Source organism: Larimichthys crocea, chromosome XVI (genome assembly GCF_000972845.2).
Source record: "Larimichthys crocea isolate SSNF chromosome XVI, L_crocea_2.0, whole genome shotgun sequence".
In the NCBI taxonomy this organism is placed as follows: Eukaryota; Metazoa; Chordata; class Actinopteri; family Sciaenidae; genus Larimichthys; species Larimichthys crocea.
Window position 1 is genome coordinate 5,924,739 of NC_040026.1, and position 20,747 is coordinate 5,945,485.

At 40.4% G+C, this 20,747-nt stretch overlaps 1 protein-coding gene across 12 annotated transcripts in view; it reads right to left on the reverse strand.

Annotated features, from left to right (window-relative positions):
- Positions 1–20,747, reverse strand: part of cacna1g (calcium channel, voltage-dependent, T type, alpha 1G subunit) — a 232,489-nt gene that overhangs the window by 109,844 nt on the left and 101,898 nt on the right. For all 12 annotated transcript variants that reach the window (XM_019255526.2, XM_027289253.1, XM_019255537.2 and 9 more), the window contains one exon: positions 8,520–8,617. In XM_019255526.2, the coding sequence (XP_019111071.2) occupies positions 8,520–8,617 (98 nt within the window). The remainder of the gene's footprint in view (positions 1–8,519; positions 8,618–20,747) is intronic.

Consider the following 20,747-nt stretch of genomic DNA (forward strand, 5'->3'; position numbering starts at 1 on the left):
ACTGACTGACTTACTACCATTTGAATGACGAAGTTAAGTGTGGACAGCTGAGCCACCCTATTTATCTATTTATTTCTGAATATTTGTCTAATCCATCTTGTATATTGTGAGTTGCTCTAACAGGTGAATTTCCCCGGTGTGGGATCAATAAACTCGATCTAATCTTATTTCAAACCCACATGAAACAGTGCATATATGTTTGTTGCTAAGGTATCTTCTACCGTATTGCCTATAATATCTACTTTTCTCCACAAGTAGGCCTAATGTAGTCTCTACATTGCGGTTGATAGGACTTTTAAAAAGAATTGGTTGAACCATGTGTGGCACTTCAGAGGCGTTTCTGTAAAGAAGCCTGTCCGTGCATGAGCATGGATGTAGAATTGTTTGTTGCATAAAAATGTAAAGAAATGTAATTACTACCAATTCTTGTTTTTTAACTCTCGACTGTAAAAAAAAATCATTTTTGGATCTGCACTACCACACTAAGGCTAATTAATTTTCACAACAGAACTAATATTCTAAAGGAAACTATTTTTCCACCTTTTCGCAGCTAGATCATCAAAAGCATCACTTAACACAGCTCAGACGCAAATCACTGACAAACCACGGCTGTGTTGAGGGTATGGTTGCCCACATGTCTTCGGGCTATCTGGAAATACTGCAGCACAGCATGACTCCAAGTGATCAAAGAACTGAATTTCTAACATCAAGACAAACCTTGAACTGAAAATGAATTCATACTGGAAATACAAGTAAAACAGAATCTTTTCATTTTTTAACGAACAAAATAGGATATGCATGTCAAGAGCTGCCGAGGGTGTCATGCTGAGGTTTTACTAACAAGATCTTTTGTTTTTATCAGGAAACGAATTGACAGTGAAGAATGAGGATTATTCTGTGACATTCTTTGCTCCTGGCAAACAACTTCCTCCTCTGAACTCTCTCTAAACTTATCAGTCTTTTTTTTTTTTCAGCTCAACTCATGAACAAGGAGCCTCTGGATCAAACCAGTCCCTTGATTCCTCCGGGCTCTCCCTCTGGTCCTCACATCACAATACAACAGTAGAAGTCAAGAGGTGACTTTCAGGCCTTGTGAATAGAAGCTAGGATGTTCTTGCCAGCTCTTTAATTACAGTAATGAGGCTCTGCAAACAACGGGCTATAGGAAGAGGAGGGCATGAGCACGCAGGGTGCCGGGAGGTCGATGATGTTGCTGTGTTGCTGCTGCCTTTAGGGCTTATCTGGGCAGAAGTACTAGACTGTGTGTATAAACCAGCCGCTGCTCAAACATTGGGTCTAACAAAGCGTGGAGAACAGGATGAAACACTCCGAATTACTGATGCATGGATAAAAGTGTACTGCGGGTCCGTGGGCATGTAAAAGTGTGATGAAAATGTATGTGTGTGTGTGTGTTTGAAAAAGCTTCAGGGAAAGGGCACATGTTGAGTCTAAACAATAAAAAAGCATGCATGGGTTATTCAGGACTCATTTGCATCCTGTGATAATCACCTATTGACCGCTGCCTGTGGCTTATCAAACACAGCCTCATTTAAAACGCAGCTTACTCACAGCGTCAACACTCATCAATTCTGCGAGAGATAAGCATGTTCGTGTTTTATTCTGTGTCTGTTGTTCATTTGCAGGCCTGGAGCGTCATGTCAACACCACCCTCCATCCTGATGCAGTGCATCTTCATTCTTTAATTAGTTCTCCATGAATCAATGGATCCTTTAAAGGGGTAGTTCGATGAATTCAAGTTGGGGTGCTCATGTGTAGACTTCTGCTTCCTCTCCCAAAACAGGACAGATCCTGACACAGCGTTGGGTGTCAGGTTCGGTCTGGGTAGTTTTGTTGCGTGAAGCGTCTGTAAAGCTTTTTTAGCTCACACCCTCAGACAGCACCCAAATATACTCCAGTTTCCAGGATAATGGAAAAAGCTTGCTTGCACTTCAACTTAAAAACTTTATTTTAACCCACCATCATTTTCTCATGATGGCCAATCAGTCCTGCACATGTGCATCTCTCTGCATCTCCCTCCTGAGCTACTGTCCGTCCTGGGAGAGGGATCCCTCCTCTGTGGCTCTTCCTGAGGTTTCTTCCACATTTTTTCCCTGTTAAAGGGTTTTTGTGGGCAAGTTTTTCCTCACTCGAACCGAGGGTCTAAGGACAGAGGGTGTCACTCCCTGTACAGATTGTAAAGCCCTCTGAGGCAAATGTATTTTGTGACTTTGGGCTTTACAAATAAAATTGATTTGATTTGATTTACTTTAATCACTCATGTTTAATTCTTTTTACCAGTTACCAGATTTACTAGCCTAACATGGCATTTTACTTATTGTTGAGCCCTGAATGAAGTCAATGTGTTGCGTCGATTTGCACAGATTTGGATCTCAAATTTTGCATTTAGGTTCCACTGGGTTGGGTTCTAAAGACACAAGTAAGGGCCAGGTTAAGGTCTTGGATTAATGTATGCAGTTGACTGATTGGTCAATTAAAGTAGCAGATACTGAGAATGACTCATATTATTGACTTTTAGTATTTTAATCTAAAAGTCCATAATATGGATCAAGCTTTAAAAATCCTGCGACATACACTTACCATAATGTAATCACTAGTGTCTTTTCATTAGTCCCTTCCTGCCTGTTAAATCCTGTGTCTGCCAGACTCCATGCCCTCTATACTTTAATATTTTTACAACTGCTGTCTTTGCAAAATAGGCTTTCTGCTCCAAATGTATAGTCTCCAAGCCCAAGCCACTGAGGGGTATTTTCTCAGACGCTATAGGACAAAACTCCTCTGATGCAACAAAAGACATTATACAGATGTATTCAGGAGAGTATAACTCCCCACTGTCTCCTTAACAGATCTTTATGTATGGAGGTTTTCAACAGAAAATGAATTAACCCTCAACAGCAGGCAAATAATGAATTAAAATATAATTGGTATATCTACCAAACCAAGCGCTATGGCAGGTGAGTAGTCATCATCCTGACGTACTTTTCTATTCCAAAACTATGTTTGGCTTGAAAAAACAGTAGCTTTTGCTGGATAGTCAAATAAATGTGTCACTTTAGCCAGAGGATAAAATGTTATTTTCCGTGTATAACGATGGCACCTTTACTCCGACAAACACAAGACAGAAAAATTATATTTCAGCCTTCTACAGTCTGTATTCTAGGTTTCTGTGCCTTGAGGCCTGAAACTAAAATCCATTTAAAACAGCTCCTCACTTCTATTTGCATATTATAACAGCTGAATCAAGGTCACAAAAGTAGCATTTGCTGACAATATATTCTGAATGTTAAAGTATGCAGTTATTTAATACTTAACAGAAGCACCCTGAGCTTTTAAGAAGATGGAAAAAGTCAAACCCAAAGGGTTTGGGGTTCTTAATAATTTACAGAATCTAGATATAGAATTCTTCTTTCATCTTTGCTGTTTCCATGTACTAGACATACTATACTCATACTCATGCAACTCCTACTCTCATCACAGCACCATGTCCAATAAATAATTCTTTCCTTCCAGACAAGAGGATCCTCCTCTGTCACTCATACTGTAAAAAACATTCTATATACTGGACACATGAGTGGCCAGGGCACTCCCTTTGAATAATATGACCCACACAGAGGAATGTCGCAAGAAGCTGTCATGTCTACCTTCATGTGGTCGATGACAGACCCGGTATAAGGTCCCTGTGGCCCGGTACTGGACGTGAGGGTAATAGCCAATCAGGTGGCAGACGGTGGGTGGCGATGCGATGGTGACACAGCATGGGCTTTTTGGTTTTGTTGGCAGCCGGTGGATCAAGCCTGCGAAATGTATCTGTCACTTCCACTGGCAGGACTGCCATGTTAGCGCATCAATCAATGCCAGAGCCCAGGACGTGGACACCGGCCCAGGAACAATGTGTTCGTTAATACAAGTATGAAGGAGCGTGTATGTGTTTTAAGATGAGCTCCGGCCTTCTGTTCCAGTACAGAAGAGGAAACAGACAGAGGGAGTGAGTGAGAAAAGAACTATGTGGAGTATGTGAGCACTTACAGTTTCTACATCTGTTGATTCAGCTTCAGACAGGCAGCAGTGGACAATTATCAACATGAAAGACAACTAAGATGGAAATGTTTAAACCAGGCTGGACTCATGGATTGAGTGAACCTGCTGACCTGTAAGAGCAGAGTTATATGATCTGTTTAATCAGCTGTGTATCAGCTGAGGTGTGCTACACTGTCTGCATCTTCAGTTATATATCAACCTTGGCTCCGTTTGCACCTGGCATGAATATGCACCTCATATCTGTTCTGTGTCAATGTATGATTTACCGGATGACACATAATATTGAAATACAGCTACGCCTTCAGTATGCTCAATAAGAATACATTTCACCAAAGCAGTGATTATTATACACATTGTTTCCTCTAAATAGGATTTATGATGTTTAAGAATGACAGCTCCCTTCCATTCTGGACACTCTATCTATCCATGCTGATGACACACTGTTTTATTTATGTGCTTTCTAGTGTCCTGTACTATGAAATATGCATTGTGGATATGGTTATGGATGTTCCTTGCATTACAGTAACTGACGTCAGTGTGCCAAGTGATTTACATCTTATATTAGCTGATCTCACTCATTAACATATACGTTAATGCACATGTTAACTGTAAGCTACCATGCTGCTGTTTCCACAAACTACACAAGGTTGCCGAAGGAATCAAAAGACTGTGTCCAGATATGATTGCAACATAACAGGTCTCTATGCTGAGCACCTACATGCTTAAATTAACACCAGTGAAGTTCATTAATAGCTGCCACTGCAGTTTCCATTGTTTTCAACTCAAAAGATGAAGAAACAAGTAGAGAAAACCAAAACCATGGTCACCCCGTATTATTATGTTGGCAAAATATGAAACAGCAGTGGAATTTTTTTAGCCATGCTAAAAGAATTAGGGATGGCATTGTCAATCCGTTTGGTTTGTTGGTCTAGAACTTTGGTTTGAAGGATTATGTCCCAAATGCTGGATTCCAATAAAATTTGGTAGAGGCATTCGTGGTTGTAATTAGGGATTGACATTTCAAGCAAAAACAATGACCAGGCAGGCAATAACAACAATGAATAATCTATTTTTTAGGACAAAATGATATCACAAACTATCAAGTTTTTATCGTTTAATGACAATGTGAAAATCTGAGAATCACAATCCATCCCTAGTTCTTATAGGATAAATCCAAATGGATTTGGTGATCCCCTGATCACTCATTTAGTTTCACCAACAGGTCAAAACTTCTACTCAGCTGTCACTGAATACCCCCAAAACTCATTAACAGTTAACTAATTGACTTATTAACTAATATTCAAGTCAAAGTTAGTCTTAAACAATACTCACATTCCTTTACGTGCAGTTCATTTAGAAAATTATTGGTTGCTATAATCATTCCTCCTGTCCATAGTGGCTCTGAAATGACCCCTTGTACAGTAACGTCAATGCGCATACAGTACATGTCACAATTGTACATCGTAGATTGATAGAATTGAAAAAAAAAAAAAAACTTCCTTCAACCAATCCTTTAAAAGCACAGAAGAAATTTAGTAGGTATTATAAGCTCAGAAAGCTCCCACATAAGACTATTTCTGTACTGAGGGATACCCTCTTGTAACATGCATGACTCAGTGCGGCTGTACCTCTTTTGTAATGTTGCTGTGCCAATTAGCCAGGTCAGACTTCTTGTGTAGTACTTGGCAAACTTTGAAAGGGCACACTGAAGCTTTTCCTTTTTTCCACCTTGTTTTTCCAACCAACTTAACAACGGCTTAATAATGAAGGAAGAAAAAAACACCTGAGTCTGTACCACAGATCCAGTCAAACATGTATGAAATAAATTAACGGCTACCAAGACTTACAGCACCCATGTATTCAAATCCTATTGAAGTGTGCCTTAAAAATAGCTCCACGATAAACATCCCCAGCCATAGTCACCATGCTGCAAGCTTCTCCGGAGAACTTGATTAGGCTGGTGAAGGGACAAAGGAAGGGGGAGTCTAGAAGACAGATATCAGCTACGCCAACACTTAGGGACCCCCCTCCCTCCACTGTCACCACCACTCCACCCAATACCCAATGACATTTTCCCTGCAGGGCCAGACCCAGACCAAATCACCCTACCATTAATGCAGCTATTTGTCCTGTGATTAAGATGAGGAATGGTTGGATGCCTAATGAGCGAGTCTGTGCACGTTGCTGTGTGCTCTTTGAGTGTGTGTGTATCTAATGAGCATCAGTGGACCCCTGCAACAACTCTGAGTGACAAGCGAGTGAGATTACAGTACAGAAGAGGTTTGGGACTGTCATCGGTAGAGGGATGGGAAAGATGGGAAGGGAGTTGATGTCCCATTCATGCACCTATACGAGATAAACACCTGCACATACACGCACAAACACACACACAGACACACACACACACACACACACACATCATGGGGATCATTACTCAGTTTGCCTGCAATCTCCTATGAGCAATTGAGGAGCTAATGACATAATTAGAGTCTGTATTTAAATGAAAGCATTGCAGGGGGTGGAAGCAAGGTAAAATTGAACGCGCAGACTGGACTGCTGGGTGGGTGTGAAAATGCTTATGATTTATTTAAACATTAATGTGTGCATTGGAAATTCCATCTGTGCTGATTAAACTCAGCTAATTGAGACTAATGGAGGAACAGCGAGGGAGGTACGGAACTTTTTTATGTGTGTTTATGTCGCGATGGACAAGTCTGATGAGTGTGCGAGTGTAGCGATGAACTACAGTCGTTTAATAGGAGGCGGTGAGTTGGAAAATTGCATATAAATCTGTCTGAGACTGAAGCTGACTGGTCTGGGGAAAGCCAAAACACAGAGACACAGTAAAGGCAGCATATTAAATGTGGATCAGCTCATCCCTGACCTACATTCCACCGCTGCGTAGGAATCCAATCCACCTGCGCGATCACCAATTATAGCGACTACTATGACAGGAGCAGGAGTCCATTATATTAAGATAAGGTACAACTTTACAGCTAATATCTCCTGCTGCCAAGGCCAATTAATCCTAAAAAAGAAAGACATCGCTTGTTGGACACCGTGATGGGTTATTAACTGCCCTTTGAATCTAAAAACTGTGCAAACTTTGTACTGTAAAAACTTTGCACTGAATCAGGGTGTAAGGATACAAATGTGGGCTCTTTCAGGCCATATATGAAGTTCCACGTCTGCGTTAGACATACAATGTGACATCTGAATTCAAATTATCATAGAACGCAGGTTGACGTTTTTGACACTTTATACTGCCACCTGTCATTGTGTCGGTTTGTCAGACACACATTTTCATTTTCATGCTTTTGAAAGAATCTGTCCTGCATCATAAGTGATTATTATGTAAGACACCAAATGCAGAGAAGTGTAGTGAGGAGTACGATTTGTCAGCCTCAATCACCACATACTTCACTTTACTGAACAGATATAATAATAACTTATGCTTATACTGCATGGGCTGTTATAACAAAGCCAGAGTCTTTATTATAGTTGATTGTTGAGGTGTCAGGGGCAGGGGCATCCAAATGACACATCTATAACGTTTCATGACTGTCGATAAAGTCATAAAGCGTTATGTGTGTTTATGAGTGTAGTCATGAAGCATTATAAATGCATTATAACTGAATGCCCCTATAACACACTGTATATGTGTTCTCATACTTTTTCTTGAAATGTTTGGTCTTTAGATTGCCTTTTTTCAGTGATTGGACCAGAGTGAATGCACATGCACAAACTGACGACCAGAACACATGTGGTCTTTGCAGTCTGCTATGGATGTCACACACTTCGCACGTTCAACCACTAATAACTATGTGGTTGAGTTCCGTCACATTACCAATGCTCAAACACCAGAAAATAGATTCCTACATTATATAACAAGTTGTCTGCTGTGGATTAAAAAGCCCTCCAGAGCCCCGCTATAGTGTTTGGCGCTGGCAACACCCGTCCTTTGATCTATTATCCAAAAGAACTGAAATGTTTTTTAAACTCAATCTGTCCATTTCAATGATGAAGACAAAGCAGTGTTGAAACATTAAAACTGCTGCAGGATAAGGCAATCTTTTTTTTTTCTTAAAGATGGAAATAATTTTTCCTTCCATACTTTCTATATAGACTATTTTCCTCAGTCTGCATTCAGCTGTTTCAGTAGCTTAGACTATGGAAGGATATCAAGACGTGATCAGATCTGAGTAAACATCTGAAACTCATTACTATCCGTGTTTTTCACACCAAACTTGTACTGACAACAAAAATCACTCACACTAGAGCAATAGTCAACTTAAAGCTGTACACAGTGTATAACTTCAGTATCCTGGCTTTCATTTTAAGCTCAGGAGTGTGTTTGTCTCCAGAGGAAGCCAAAGTGTTGTCATATTAGAGGACATAGCGTTCTTGGATCCAGAGTCTGTTTGGAGAGCTGAAGTGTGATAGGTCAGTAGGTCTGAACTCACTTGGCACTCGGTTGATGGCTCTCAGAGGTCTCAGCACGCGAACCGTCCTCACCGCTGACAAGCTGACGTTCTGCAGGTTGAGGGAGTACTCCAGCATCCTGCATCGTAAGGATGAGAGAGAGAAAGAGATGATGTGTGTGTGGATACAGCAGCAATGATGCTTTATTTGCTCAGACTACAGAACCCGCTCCATCACCTGGGAATAAAAACAGAGGATGCAAGGGCAAAATTATGTAGCCAATTATATGTGGCATGTATTACATGCTCTCCCACTCTCACTGGGTGAGTGGTAATTAATCCTCTAATGTCCCCAACCACATTTACATTCTTGCCTTTGGAGATGACTGCAATACATGTGTTCTGGCAAACAATATGCTTTCATTTCAACGCTCACTGGACTGCGACTAACAGACCAGCAAGTTAGAAAAACAACACACACACACACACACCATGCGTGTATATGAAGTGAGGCATAAACGCGTTGTTTGTGTGCCCGGGCAAACACACACACATACATTCACACGCAGCCTCGCGCAATGAACCTTCAAAGGAGCGAGCGGCATATGTGCGTCCCCCCCCTCTGAGAAACGTCAAGAGCAGGGTGAATCACTTGTCATTGAGGGGAGGTTGTGGCATCCACGGTACATAAAAGAGCAGCAACAGATCAGTCTGCCTCGTAACCTTGAGACGGCACGCACGAACACACACTCTTAACAGCCTCTCCCCGGCAGCTCTTTAGAGGATCTCTCAGGCTGTGATGGGAGATTAGAAGGACAGCACTTAGAGGAGAGAGAAACTGCAGAATGCCTGCAAAAACGTTTTTCTTGTGTCTTGATCAGTGTTTATCAGCATCTCTTCTCACTCTCTCTCCTTGTGTGTGTGTGTGCGTGTGTGTGTGTGTGTGTGTGTGTGTGTGTGTGGAGCAGATGCTGAACACATGTGCAGCTTGAAGGGGCGTGCAGATGAAGGAATTCCCTCCTCACACTAAGTCCAAGTCTGTCTGTCTGACAAATTTGCAACACATGTTGGACGGTGTATGTGTGTGTGAGCGTGTTTGTGTATGTGTGTGTGTGTGTGTGTGCATGTGCGGTTGGTCACCTTAAGTGCAAGAAATTCCCTTAATGAATCCACAAATGTGTGTGTTCTCTTTCAGCACTTTGAGTTGTCCCAGTATGAACCTTTTGTTGTTTTTTTACACCAAAGCAACACTATAACAGGAGTACACACACTCTTACATACATAATGTATATAGACACCCACACACACATCACATACCCGCAGCAGACAGATGGCCTGCGGGCTACAGAGGGAAGGTAAATGGGTAAACAGTTAATAGAACAGCACAGAGATGTCGTCCTGTCACCGGCAGAGCGATGTGGATCAAACGGTTCCTTGTACTCCCTGGAAACATCGGTGCATCACATCAGCAGCTGTGTAACGTTCTGTCATTGACACTCAGGTCAAAGGGAATCGACTTATCAAAGTGCGACCTGCACCGAAGCCAATTTGTGAGCAGAAAAGTAAAACGGAATGACACATAAACGCCTCATTACAATCAGTTCCAGCAGAGAAATAATTAAGTTTCATATCATAAACCACAGCAAATGAAGACTAACAATAAAGCAGCACTCCTAATATTACATGTACAAGTCAGTTCAATCCAAGTAATCTCTTGGGGACAGGGAGGACCCAACAAGAAGATACCTTTGAGTTGTGTTCTATACTTCATTCATTCATGCTGGAAACTAAAAGTCTAAAAGAATATTTCAGCGTCTGTCGCCTCAGTGACCTTTTTTCTTCTTCTTTTTTCTCCTTTAAATTCATTCTGTCTCTTGTTTGTCCCACGACTTTATAGAAGTGCAATACTGAGTCAGTGCAGTGACCTTTAAGTTTAGTTAAAGCCACTGTAGGATAAAGATACACTACACTGATACAGTAGCTACATGTCACCACAGATAAAAAAAAATGTTTTATGATTTATGTAAGACTTGGGCCTAAAACTATCTGCTGATTAATTGATGATTCAAACAACAGAAAATGAATCAGTCGTGAGGATCTGTTTCTTTTCTCTGTTGTAAACTTTAGATTTGGATTGTTCTTCAGACAAAACAAGATGTCTAGAGACGTCATTGTGGCCTTATTGTACAAATATCTAATTTGTCAGCATGATTAAGAGCTTCATCTTGTGTACCAGAGCCAGAAACGAAACATATTGTCTTTAATTATGAAGCTGAATGAATGAATTATGAAGCTTTTGTTGTAGAGCCAGGTTAGCCATTTGACCTTGTTTCCAGTCTTTATGTGAAGCTAAGCAAACTGTCGCTGTAGCCTTATATGTGACACATAAACATGAAACCAAAATGTTGAAATACTGAGTTAACTGCTCCGAGCAGTCAGTTGACAGGACAAATCCACGAGTCACTACAGATTAGTTGGGTCAAAATAACAAACTCTTCCAAACAGAAAACAGCTAATATGAACACAATGTCAGATGTCATTTCAGTCTGATTATGAAGCTATAGGATATAGAGAATATATAAATATATGCACCATTGCATCAGTGATGAAGAGAAAGGTCCCTATGGGAAACCTATGGTAACATAACTACCAATGGGAAAACCCAAGCTTCAGTACCAAAGACTTGCTATAAATCCCCAGAGCAATATAACACAAATATTAGGGTGATTTTTCGTCAGACAGAGTTACATAAACAAACTTAAAAGCGGATGATGAATGATGTCTGTTGAAAAATAAAAAAATCCATGCAAAAACACTTGCTGCCCCTGATGAGAGCCAGATGAAGCTCGGTGCGCTCTGTGAAAACCGACCCATCTCCCCTCATCTGGAATGAAGAAACAGCCGAGGAGAAATGGAGTGTATCAAACAAACGATGGAAACGACAGGAAGTCGTGCGCTGTTTTCGTCAGAGTCCGTGCCAGTGTTGATGATGCTGATACAAGGAACGGCAGAGCGGGAGGTGGACTAAGAAATGAGAAGCAGGAGAGGACGGGGGAAGGCCCGACCTTTGAGAGAGTTTGCGTGAGGAGATTTCCCAAACTAAAGCACAGGAAGCAGATCAGCACAAGGGGACAGAGTCGAGGACGAAAAACAGTTTTACATCATGTCATAAGCATCCATAGGCACCCTGATACACATGTTGATATGGAGAGATCCTTACAAGGACAAATATGCAGGAGAATGTAATGAGATTCCTATAAATCATGCAATAAAAAGCACGCAACGACAAAGACAGCATGCGCAACCTCACAAACACACTCGTCGGCTGCTTGCTTTTTAGCTTGTCCTAACTCTAACACAGAGGCTGAATGTGTGTGTGTTTGTGCCAAAGCAGCCAGGAACATGAAGAATGGTATACATACAGCCTTCTAGATAAATCTTCTCCAAAACAAAGGTAGCTTGGAACAGGTTGCAGGAGACATAATGCCACCCAGAAAGACCTATAATAGGAAAAGTACGGAAGGCAGCTCAGGAATGTAGAGCACTGTCCAATGTTTAACCCGTCCTGTCCTCACCTAACCTTTATCCGTCTGCCTTTCTGGTTTTATCTGTCTGTCTGTCCATCTTCTGTCCATCTCAGTCAGTCCACACATCTGTCTTCCTGCAGCGACTACACTGTTCTAATGTTAAGCAGCAACCAGTCCTATACCTGACAGCTGGACAAGACAGAATGGATTACTGATAGATGGACGGAACAACTACAACAGAGTGAAATCAATGGTGAGACAGATATAAAAGAAACCCAATGACTGCATATTGCTCCATCATTTCCCCGTCTGGGTTTCCATCTCTGTATTTTTTATGCAAATCATGATGGATAGACTGAGAAAAGATGAAAGGAATTGACAAATTGTGATGGAGGCACCTCGGTTTTCATGCTCGATTTGAGGCTGGGGAGTTTGTTTTAACTGAGAAGAATTATGTGATAAATAATATTGGACATATATTTGCAGAATAACTGATGAGATGAACTGAAGGCGTCTCACTGTGCAGCAAGTTGACAAACGGCTTTAAGTCTTCTGCAAGGTTTTCAGTTTCGTGATGGCAAAACAGACACGATGCACGTCCAACGCTATACCCATTGATCATCCCATGTAGAGTTGCAGTTTCTAGAGTTTTTAGTATTTTGTTGCTCAGAGTTATAGGACTGGTAAAGAAAAGCTGGAAAGAAATGCATTTTTTATGTTCTGTTCTCTAAACATGTGTTTTTTTTTCCATATTCATAATACATCTGTGTAATATGAACATAATGACGAAGCAACCGCTCTGCACCTTTTTAGCATCTATTAGCACATTGTTTTGTTTTTTTCGCCTGCAACTCCACTCTCGTCAACATCGTTTCAGGCCACAGCCGGCAGCTTTCTTCAACGATAAAGCTTTAATAAAGCGACTGTCCACAGCATTTAGCAGCTAAAGAGCCAGATATTTCCCTCAGGAACAACAAAACAAAAGGAGAATGAATATTGAAGTTACAATTGCCAGGCTAGACAACACCAAACGAATTCTAATGATTGTCCAACACATTTAGACATATCAACTTTAAAAGTCCATAAAATATCACATTTTCCACTTGGAGGAGAAATAGCTCCAACAAAAAGCTGCAACAAAAAATACACATTATCATGAACACATCATATAAAGCTATTTATTTACTTCAGCTGTATGCATAAGTCAAAATTGTTGACTAAGTAACATCATACTAAATTACATAATACTGTCTTACACCTTAAGGTGAACACTTAAAGTAATAGCCAATTTTTTCACACTTACTAGAAATTATTTTGAAATTCATACCTTCTAGTTTAATCATTCATACCATCGACTATGCAAACCATATAGTGAGTAACAATTTGTTTCTTTGTTTGATTTAGCTCTATACAGAGCTAGATCTCATTTTGAAATTTGTTTGAGGCTAATTGACCAGATTCAATATTTGCATACAAAACACTGACACCCTGGTGTGAACCCATTCATCCAAAAATATTGAGTCATAGTTATAAAAATTGCGTTTAGTTAGCCCGTATTTGATGTTTTGAGGAATCAAACTGTTTCAGAGCTCAGAGTTCATTTTTATCTTCAGTCATTACACCAGGTGACTGATCACAGTCAAAGAGCTGCTTCACCTGTTTAACCCCAGTTATTATTACATCAGATAATGACTTTATTAGATTATCAGATTATGCCGCTGTGGCTGCACGTCCTCCATCAGATCCTGTCTTGTCAGTACTGACTTTTTATGAGCTAACCAGTCATCCGTCCTCTGCTCTGATATTCCTTTAGTCACATATTGTTTGCATTCTCTTCGCCTTCACATCGCTGACAGACAGGCTGTCACACTTGATGTTCCTCAAACGATGAATTGTGAGTGACAGATCTCTGAGTCCATGTGTATGTGTTTAGGGGGTAGTTTTCAGCACAGTGCATGTGTGTAGTGCAAATATGACAGAACGCGTACCATAGAAGCAACTCCTACCAACCCTTGCGTGACCACACACATTTAAACAACTATGCATGGTCAACAGTTAGTGATGAGGGCCGGATAATATCAAAGCAAGTGCATGTAGTGTCATTAAGGAGTCGTGGAGAGAGGAAAAACCACAGAGAACAGACAGATGGAGTGTTTTCATGCTGAATCAGATTGAAAGCCTTTCATCAGCAACACTTTCTGCCATCAGCCCACTCTGCTGCTTATCTAACCCAAATGTTAACCAACTTATTCTTCACAGTCATGGCTGATTACTGAATATCTCTCTTTCTCTCACAACAATCTGATAATGTGGAGGAATTCTCCTTCTCAGAGGTCTTAGCTGCAGAACTGTACTCCTACATAGGGTAGGAATTAAGTATGTTATACTGCAGGTCTGATGCGGTGCCAATAAAAACACACAAAATACGCCAGTGAAATCAGCACATATTTAATAAAACATAACAGTAATAAAGTTATATGCTTACTATCACCCCCTCAAGGAAACTCATTACTTTGTAATTCAAGCAAACTACATCTACAAGACTGCTTGCAAACTGTGACAGTGTTCTCTGCATGTAAAAAAGTCTGGCTGTTCCCAGGTTAAAAAAAAATCAAGCTCAACAAACCCACTGTGATTGTGCTAAAGCCCGAGGGACTGTCTTCCTGCTATCAAAAAATAATAAGCGTGCTATTTCCTGATAACTGCAGAGCTCGGCATCCCGCTGATGCAGTGGCCACTTGAAATCAATCAAAAAACGAGAACTTTTTCATCTCGCATAGCGCTTTAAATATGAACTATCGATTTCAAGCTTGTTGATAGTGATGCTTCTCCACGACACATGCCCATTTCTTATCGCATTAGCTCCTACAGAACCTCCAAAATCTGTAACAGCAGCAGAAACATCCAGGCTTCATTTTTCAATACCCAGAGGTCCTGTAACATCATGTCAGTACCTCGCAGAGATTAGAATTTTGTTTTTCAACCCTGTCAGTGATCACAATAGCAAAGAATCAAGCGAGCGCGTCGTTTTCACTGGAACTGAAAGCCACGGGTTTCAGTTTACTCGAAAATCTCTCATCCTCATCGGACCATCCAGCTGCCAGAATCCAGATGAGAGAAAGAATGACTGAAAATGTTGATACGTCTATCTTTGTTCAAAGTTACAAGCAGTAGAAAATGCTTTGAGGGTTATGTTTGCCAATGGCTTTGACTTGCACGTAACATGCAGACTGCCCTTCCTACATTGCGACAGCACAACATTCAGTCGGTGCATGGAGTAGAGTGGCGACTGAGGAGGGTGGGGAAAAAAATGGACAGTGCTGGAGAAAAAAGGTGGAGCTGAGAGAGACAAATATGCTTACAGAATTCATATTATGTTTTCGAAACATATATTAAATAACATCAGCACAACAGGAGATGTGTATGTATGAAATTAGATTGAATATTATTATTGTTATATAAGGGGGAAGTACCGCCAGTTACTCAGAACTACCAGAGCTCCATGATTCCAAGTAGGTGGTTTAATAATAAAGTACAGTACAATAAAGTATAACTAACTTCTGACGCTGAAGCCACTGACAGCTGTATTTAAAATGCAGAATGAGTAGGATACTCTGAAAAAACAATGCATAGACTCAAAAATAATCCCTCTCAATCATCACTTGTGACTCACTAGCAGTGTGTGGTAGTGTCTGTATCTACAGAGATGCTGCCCTCCGCCTGCATTTTCTTATTCTGTTGTCTTGACTAATATGGATGTTTTTTTTTTGTTTGTTTTTGTTTTTTTGTGTGTGAGGAAATAAAACTCAAAGATATATCACTAAACAGAAACAATTTCTCAACAAAGCAGCCGCAGTGTGGCTGGTTGTTGCAGCCTGAGAGGGAGAATGCCAATTCATCTGCGTGTTTCATTTAATCTGTGACTGGATTTACAATATTAAACTAAATATCTGTCGGAATGGAACATCAGTCAAACATAAAGCAGTGTTTGTCAGTGCTGAGATTTAAAAACAACATTAATTATCATAAAGTATGAGCTCGCTATCAAGGAAACTGAACATAATTGAATTCTTATTGGAAGGCATGATAAGCAAATTCATGATAACCTCATAATTTCATTATCTTCTTGGTAATGAGACAGAAAATCATAATAAGACATGGGTGAGTCTATTCTGTGGATGACCGCTTGCACTCTAAGGGTATTTGCTTTCTGTGCACGGAGAGGGTTTCCCACCAATGACTAATGAAGGCAGGATTTCATCTGGGAACACAGGGTGAATCAGCACAGGCTGCAGGATGCTCCTCTTTCTTACTCTATTATCATAATATTGGTCGATAACATGGGCAGAGTTTTACATGCAAATGGTCCCTTGTGTGGCGTTCCGCTCAGCCTTTTTCATCTTTATCTTCCTCCCCTCAGCGTCCCCTCCCTCCCTGTGACTGATAATCTATGGCCGATCTGCTGATCCACTTGTAGCGGGGAGATAATCTAGCTAATGGAGGAGAACGCAGGTACATAAGGACACACAGGACAAGACAATACAGCATTTTAAGCTCACAGAGAGGAGGGGGGGGCTGACAGTGGTCGGGTTGTTTAATGGCCATCATTGTTCATGGATCCTGTATCCTTGTCTGTGTCCTCTCTCTTACTTTCTCCTCTGGACTGCAACATCACCCCTCCACACTTTATGTCTCTCTCTCTCTCTCTCTGCTTTTAAATTCAAGGAATGGGTCAACAGTCAAATGCTTTCTGTACGAGGGTGAGATGTGGAAATTGGTAGCAGTCTGTCTGCGTAATAAGGACAGAGCTGCAGTCAGGACGCCATTAATCTAGTTTATACAGACTGGACAGGTAGCCTGGCTCTGCTCGCTGAAAGAAATGTAACTACCAGCACCTGCAGAAGCCTGGTTACTATGTTGTATCCTGTTTGTTACATGAATGCAATTTTGGATGTGAAAATAACAATTTGTGATTTGAGCATGAGCTGCGTATTGAGGCGTTTGGCAGTTGTTAAAGTGTGTGCAAAACAACTACGATACAACATGTGACAGTTTGTCAGCTTTCGAGTTGGTCGTAGTTGTATTATTTGGGCTTTGCAAAGAGTTAGGCTAACAGTTTCCCTCTACTTTCTGTCTTTATGCTAAGCTAGGCTCACCATGCCCTGACTCCTGCAGCCTGTTTCTAACAACCCTCTCCCTGCCTCTCTTACAGTATCCACACTTCCCATTTTCTCTTTCACCTTGTGCATTTATCTCTCTCTAATTTATTACACCTGTCCGCCCACTTTTGTCTGTCTCTCTCCCTTCCTGTAGACATCTCTACCACCTTCGCCTCTCTCCCTCCATCCTCACACCCTTTCTTCCTTCCGCCGTCCCCTAACCTGGGCTGGAGCCCATCCAAAGTGCCATCAATAAATCATAAAGAGAAGAAAGGGGAAGGCGCTGAGGATTAGGTTCTGTGCGTCTCTCTCACCTCCTTCAGTGTGACTCAATCACAGGTCTGAAATCTAAGAGGATGTGTTGAATATTTAAAGGCACTTAAAGGTGCTAAGCTTGCATTTTAAATATCAATACATCAGGGTAAAATAAATGGTGATGCCTTAATTACCATCAGTAACTGGGACCAGGGTCAAGAAGATGGGTGCACCTCTGTTGTTGTTGCTGTTTTTAAATATACCGTAAGACCATACACTTCTTTGCTTCCTTTTACTTTAATGGAGAGAAGAAGTACATTGCAGGCTGATTGATTTTTACCTCTCTACTTCAAATACCCAGAGCTTTGAGAAGCTCTCAAACCTGACTTATGTCTCAATGTCTCCAATTCAAATAGTACTAATTTATTAAGTGGAATGTTGAACAAAGGGTTTGGGTTAAGGGGGCAAACGGACATCCTTTGTTGCATGTCATCGCCCATCTCTCTCATTTCCTGCCTGTATCACTATACTGTCACTTTCCAGGAAAGGCATAAAAAAAAGTGAACAAAAGAATCATCTAAAAAAAATAAATACTCTAAACAAGAGTGTCTGTGGTTATAAAATAATGCTATTCTTTTTCTTTTTCTTCTTCTTCTTTGGTATGGAACCCCAAAAAGAGGTCTCAAGAAAAATCTGAAGGGTTGCAAGATAATTCAAGACAGACAAAAATATTTCTGTTGCACAATTCTGTCTTGTTTAAGATGGCAGTGATAGTTGGTCAGTCCAGCATCAAGCATTTTGGTCCAGACTGAACAACTATTGGAAGGATTGCCATGAAAAAATAAATAAATACAATCATAGTCCCCAGATGATGAATCGGGTTGATTTTTTTTGTCAAATTTTTTGATTATTTCATGGCTTGCAATGAAATTTGGTTAACACATTCATGACCGCCCTCAGAATGATCTGTAATAACTTAGGTGACCTCTTAACTCTTCATTTCATCTCTTTGAGGCCATAAATATCCTTCAAATAAAAAATAACTCACAACGAGTCATGAGGGATGAAAGGTCAACTATAAATGTTTGTGAGCAACTGTTCTATTTGATTGCTTATAGTTCTAGCTGTGTACTGCAGGGGATGATTACAGAGGATATTTCATCTTGAGACTATGTTTTCTTTTTTATTTGGTATCAGAATCAGAATCAAAATCAGAAATACTTTAATAATCCCAGGGGGAAATTATTTTTGTTACAAGTAATCATCAATTACGAATAAAATATAATTATATGTATTGTTTAAATTAAATGTATTAATTGTAGACTCAGAAGGTAAAATATTAACTTTCTATAGATTACCTATTTGATCGATGTTTCTTATATGAAATATACAGCAATACAGAAATTGACCAATTCAATCAAAATTTGTATTTTTAACTGTGGTGTCCAAAGAAGCCATCGACCCGACTTTCTCAGCTTCTCTCTGTCTGCCATTCTCTTCCTTCCTCCTGTTCCCTTCCCACCTCCTTTCCTTCTCAGTTATCCTTTCTGTCTCTCTCCAGGAGGAATCTGGCCACAGAGAGAGTGTTAAGTCAGATCGATGTACTATGGATAGGATACCCTGTCTGCTACAGTAAGTGCTTGCTGGTACACTCTGCTATTCAGACTCCCTTGGTTATCGACTGGGGCTCCGCTGCACCGATCGATAAATAAATAAATACATAAATGAATGAAAACACTCTCTTAACAGGTCATTCAATCTAGAGCTGAATCTAAAATGGAAGTTAATAGAAGCCAGTTCTCTTATATGCAAACAGACTCTTTCTTTTACAGTTTTACAAAATGGGGCTTTTACTTGATATGATTAGATGAAGCCTTGGTCAGAACTGTCTTGTTTAATATAAAAATCCCTGAAATAAATGGAACTGCACAAGGAATAAATACAATTATTATGCTGTGTCGCAATTAGATTTTTGTGCTTCAGTCGGTGGCTTCAATCAGCAAACTGACTTGCTAGAACAATTAAAGAGTTACTTTTGGCTACAGCTGAAAAAACTACAGTCAATCATAGTGTCAGATTCATTATGCTGTCTGCACTCGGTTGGAATGGATAGTTCCAGTTTATTCTAAGTTTTGTAACAGTCTCAGTAATTGCTGAGATGTGGGCAAGAAAGGAGAAGACAGGTTTAGACCTGAATATCAGCAAAGCTTAGTCTTTGCACAGATAAACTGTGCGCACACATGTACAGCAAGTATACTGCACGTTAAAGTCAAGCCACTTGGCAATCAATCCGATAGTGAGTTATTTCAGTCTGGAGCAAAGTGATGGACGGACTGACTGACAGACTGACATTGCCCTTCCGAGAGCCATGCTACTAGAGTGGCTAAAAATAAGACTCAAGTTTTAATAAACCAGAAATGTTCTCTAAGATCAGCTGTGTTTTTTTGTCTGTTTGTTTTTGATATGTGGTAAAATAGGATCAGAAAGTAAGACGTTTCTGTTTTCGATTAATTCATTTAATAGAAAACAGGGTTTTTCTTTCTTTTTTGCCTGGGTTTTCTGAACATAAGTGAGGGCATTTTGTTGTAATATGAAGAGAATCCTTAAAGGTTTGCCAAGTTTAGGATGAGATAATTGTTTGAAAGTTCAGAGGTGCATTGGTATTAATGAGGCAGTTAGTTATAGGTCTGGCATAGTTTTGACAAAATCTTGGATATCACACAAAAACAAAGAAGGAGAATGTAACTAAAACCAAACCTCTTCAAATTATTTCATGATGATCAGATGACATCATGCATGAACAACTCTGAACAGTCTGACAGGTAGAAAACTTTATCTGCATCCATCATCTGGGCGCTGTCATCAGCTTTTTCACACTTCACACACGACGTGACTGAGAGTAAGATAAGGCATGTCCAGTGATGAAATTACCTATGTGATGACATTTTCTTGTGAAATGAAAATGTGAGAGTTTCTATCCACCACCAGAAATCTGATGACACTTTCCTTTCAAGTAGGAAACTTCTATGTACTGATTTTGTCATTTTATCGTGTGAATACAGCAGCACATCCACCCTGCACTACCTCCACCATTCACCAGCCAAAACCTCCTCTCTCCTTCTCCACAATCCACCCGTTTCCTACTACCTTCCCTCTATCATTCCCTCCTGACAGTGAGGTGATTAAGAGGAGAGAGAGCAGACCTGCTGAAGAAGCAGCTTAGCTGTAATTATCGTCTCGGAAAGAAACAAACAGTTCATCAGAGCCATCCTCCACAGACTTAACAACTGTTGCCAGGATATATCAAATGCTCGATAACCAGCTGTTTC